This window comes from Trypanosoma theileri (assembly GCF_002087225.1).
Source record: "Trypanosoma theileri isolate Edinburgh chromosome Unknown TM35_Tth_35_V1, whole genome shotgun sequence".
In the NCBI taxonomy this organism is placed as follows: Eukaryota; Euglenozoa; class Kinetoplastea; order Trypanosomatida; family Trypanosomatidae; genus Trypanosoma; species Trypanosoma theileri.
In genome coordinates, this window is record NW_021639877.1 from 10,574 (window position 1) to 14,631 (window position 4,058).

Below are 4,058 nucleotides of genomic sequence, written 5' to 3' on the forward strand. Positions count from 1 at the left end.
TGCTTCTCTAGCCTTTTCTTCTGCATCCTTTCTCTCCCGATCTTGTTTGGCCTTTTCTTCTTGGGCTATTTTCTCATCAGCTTTTCTTTTATCAGCCTCTTCTTTAGCCTTTTTCTTTTCCGTCTCTTCCGCTTTTTTGTCATTCGCCTGTTCTTGTCGAGCCATTTTCTCCTGTTCCATGGCCAGTCTCTTTTCTTCTTCCCGTTTCTCTCGCTTTTCTCTTTCCTGTCTCGCTGCCTCATCCTTTCTTGCCTGTTCATCCTCCGCCAGCTTTCTTTCTTCCTCCCTTATTGCTTCTTCCATCCGTTGTCTTGCTTCTTTTTTTGCATTCTCTATTTTGCTATCAACAGTAGATTCATCTTTCCTTACCATGACTTTCTGTGTCCTTATACCAACAGCCTCGTCAATTGTTTTTCCGACTTCATCGATTATGGTTTTAATTTCCTTGTCAACGCCATCCTCACGCTCGAAAACCGTCTTCAGCCCCTCCGTCTTCTTTCTCGCGGGTTTCATACGACGATCAACATCCCACAAAAGCAACACCTTGTTCTTTCCAACCACCGCACCCAGCTTCTCCCATACTCCTGACAACCTGAAGAACGTCCTATTACTGTCTTCTGCAAGTTTCACTTTTTCCGGCGTCCAGTAAGTTTGATTTGTTTCCTTATGTCTCTCCACCATAAAAAACTCCCTCGTCGTGTTGAACGTCGTCAGCGCGTTTTCCATGCTACCGAGCGTATTTGTACAAATGTCTTTAATCCTTCTAACGTCTTTGACCGCTGATGTCGTCTTGAGCACCGTCTCTTTCACGCCCTGGAGCAACTCTTTTACTTTCCCTTTCACCGTTTCATTTAATGCCGTCGAACTGCCTTTCCCTTTCGTCTTCGTGACGTAATCACTGACTTCCTTCGTTTTTCGTTCGGTACTATCGACAAGTTCTTTGCACAATTTCAGTTCTTCTTCCCAGAGAAAACGACATCCGTCTCCCTCCACGTACAAGTCATCCGCCTTATTCAACCACTCCGCTGTCCTATTCTCCGCCAACAAGACCTCGTCGTGTGGACTCCGCACATCAACCGTCCCATCATTGCTTGCGACCGCCACCGCTCCACCACCACCAGTCGCACGCACCACACACGCACAACAATGCAGAAGTACCAACAGGTACACCACACCACGCAGTCGGACGAACATCGTTGTCAAGATTGTCACTGTGGGTTGCTTGGACCCCTGGTAACAGGGAAGAAGAAGAAAAGGAGAAAAGTAGACGCACATTTAACACACAAGGCAGTGAGTACACATCAACACGGAAAGAGAGAGAGAGGATACACATCACAAAGCAGCAATCAAACAACAACCCAATGAGGGAACACAATGAACCACTCACACAATAAAACACACCCAGAGTTACACAAATATTGAAACAACACCTTGAATTTAGAAGTGGAAAACAAATGGTATCAAAGCAATATTGAATAAACGTCTCTACACACACTCCAATATCTTACTCGGTATTCGTACACACAATGTGTGTCTGTATTCTCATAATAATAAAACCGTTACCAGGCAGTTTGAACACCAAAATACACCAAAAACACAGTGTTAGCCCAACAACATACAAAAACAATACCACAAATCATCAGCAAAACAAATAGACTGTACAATAATAATCAACACACTTGCAAACAGAAAAAGAAAAGAAACCAATGCATCACCATAATATTTATACCAACACCACAATTGGAATCCAAAACCCACTCACCCACAACCATAAACAAAAATGACTGCATACATCACTGTAATACCATGCCACTCTTTACAAACAGCGGCAACACACAATTACTCTCTCACACACATACTACCTCTTTATTCATCCTTATTATTATTATTTTATTTTTCCTCAGAATGCCGGTTCGCCTCTTCTTCTCCTCCTCCCACTGCATTATCAGCAAAAAAATCACCCACCCATTCTCACACGTCCCTTTACTTTATGGTGTGTATTAGGAGGGTACGATATTACATATCCCCCTATCCAAAAAGGACCCCACACCACACCACCATGTTTTTCTTTCTGTTCTTCGTGGATTTATGGATATTACTCCAATGAAACTGGCCATGAAGAGGAGTAATACATAAATATACATGAATACAATTTGTTTTTATATTATTTTTTTACTACCGTTGGGCATGGGGAGTATGCATTGGTAATGAAATTATAATGGATCTCGTAGGAGGCAGAACATGGATTTTTTTCGCCCCTCTGAGTCCCCTCAGCGGCCAAACCCAATTTCCCCCACTTGAGGACATAATTGTTATTATCTCTAGGGTCCGTGCCACTCTTTTTTTAGCAGCATTCACACTAAATTGAAATATATAAAAGAAACTGCTGCTGATGGCACACTGATTCGCGCCCCAGGACCTCATTGGATAAAGTTTCGTCCCAGCACGACTCTGCGGGGCCCGGTGCTGTATGACGTTTGTAGCTTATGAACGAGTAAACTCTCAAGAAAAAGAATTTGCTGGCTCATGGCTTCCCTCAAAATAAGGGATAACGGACATTGGCTCCACCTTCCGATGGCCAAACGCCACCAAGGGGATGCCATTCCGAAGAACGCATGTATTGAAAAGAAAAATAAAAAGAATTTGGTTTTTAAGGAGACCACCCACTTCAAACATTTGGTGAGTGCATTTAGTTTCCTTGAATAAATTCATATACCCCACACCCTGACGCCATATGAAGGCGGCCCTCATCACCAAGGATCTGTTTCTGTACAATTCCTACATCAAGCAAACCCCATGGAAGATATAAATGAAATGAAAATAAACTCATAACGTCACTCTTATTGGTTACACAATCATTCAAAGGTCTTGCTTTATGGTTTTGATTCCTGCGTTTATATAAATATCGAACTCAATGATTCCGCCGCTCTGTGCTAATATCTCTCTTTTGTGCAGAAGACACGTGAACCACAGTGGAAGAATACCATCACCAGCACCCACCACACTTTATATACCTTAAGGGGTTCTTTGCTGGCAGAAGGTTTTTTTTTATACTCACGTTTCTTGCTTCGCAACAAGATAACATGGCGTTTTCTATCGCCACTATTTCTTCAATTCGAAGTTTTTGGTTCGGGGGAAGCAACGGTAACAACAACAACAACCCAGGTAATGGCGAAACCCGCACGCATCCACAAACACTGCCCCAAAGAACGCCATGGAGGATTCTGTTGGTGAAAATGGGCATGATCGTTTATTACTCAATCTTTGCAAGCTAAAAAATGACACAGAAGCGCTTTTGTTTGCAACAGCGTTACTTGGGGCAGAAGCCGACGTCAGTGCGGCAATCTTTTCTTTTTTCTTTACAGATTACAATATTTCAACAGATCGCCATTTAAAGATAAAAAGACTTTGGTGATCGGGGGCTAACTTATCTTGGCGTCATGGTCAAGCACTTGAATATATTCCGGGATAGTAAACATACTCCATACATTGTTGGGAATTTCCCCTAATAAACCAAAATACTTTGTGGGACGAAATGTTCTGTTTAGATTTCACCCCTTTTCTACACTTTCTATGGATTTCCTTTTCACATAACCATAGCAGAATTTGCCTTTATCATAGGGAAGGACCCACCACACCCTCTTGTTCTTTTTGTTCGTGATGCCGCGTGCCGCCGAGTAAAAGGTGCGGTTGGATGGCCACACCATGTCACGAGGGGAACGGGGAAGGGTCATCTTTGCGGAATACCTTTCAAACCCATCTTCCCCAGCGTTGAAGTGGGGAAAGCAAGAGTTTTCCACCATGCCCAACCCCTCAGTTTATAAGTGAAACACCCCCGGGAGCATAATATGTTCTTTTGCGTGTATATCGGGTACGACCATACTTGGCCGAATGCACCATATCCCGTCCGATTTGTGAAGTTAAGCGGCCACAGGCCTCGTTAGTACGGCGATCAGTGATGGCGCTGGAACCCGGGGTGCCGTACCCTCCTCAACTTTTTTTTTTGCCAACATCCTGGGGCAGGTGCCGCGAGCCTCTGAAGTGAACCACGGCTCGCC

At 43.7% G+C, this 4,058-nt stretch overlaps 1 protein-coding gene across 1 annotated transcript; it reads right to left on the minus strand.

The window, feature by feature from the left end:
* On the minus strand, nucleotides 1-1,194 carry TM35_000351030 (uncharacterized protein; the record flags this gene model as incomplete). Its single annotated transcript, XM_029029156.1, has 1 exon — nucleotides 1-1,194. A coding segment is annotated over one exon (1,194 nt), but the record flags the coding sequence as incomplete, so codon positions are not given.
* Between the last annotated feature and the right edge of the window lie 2,864 nt (nucleotides 1,195-4,058).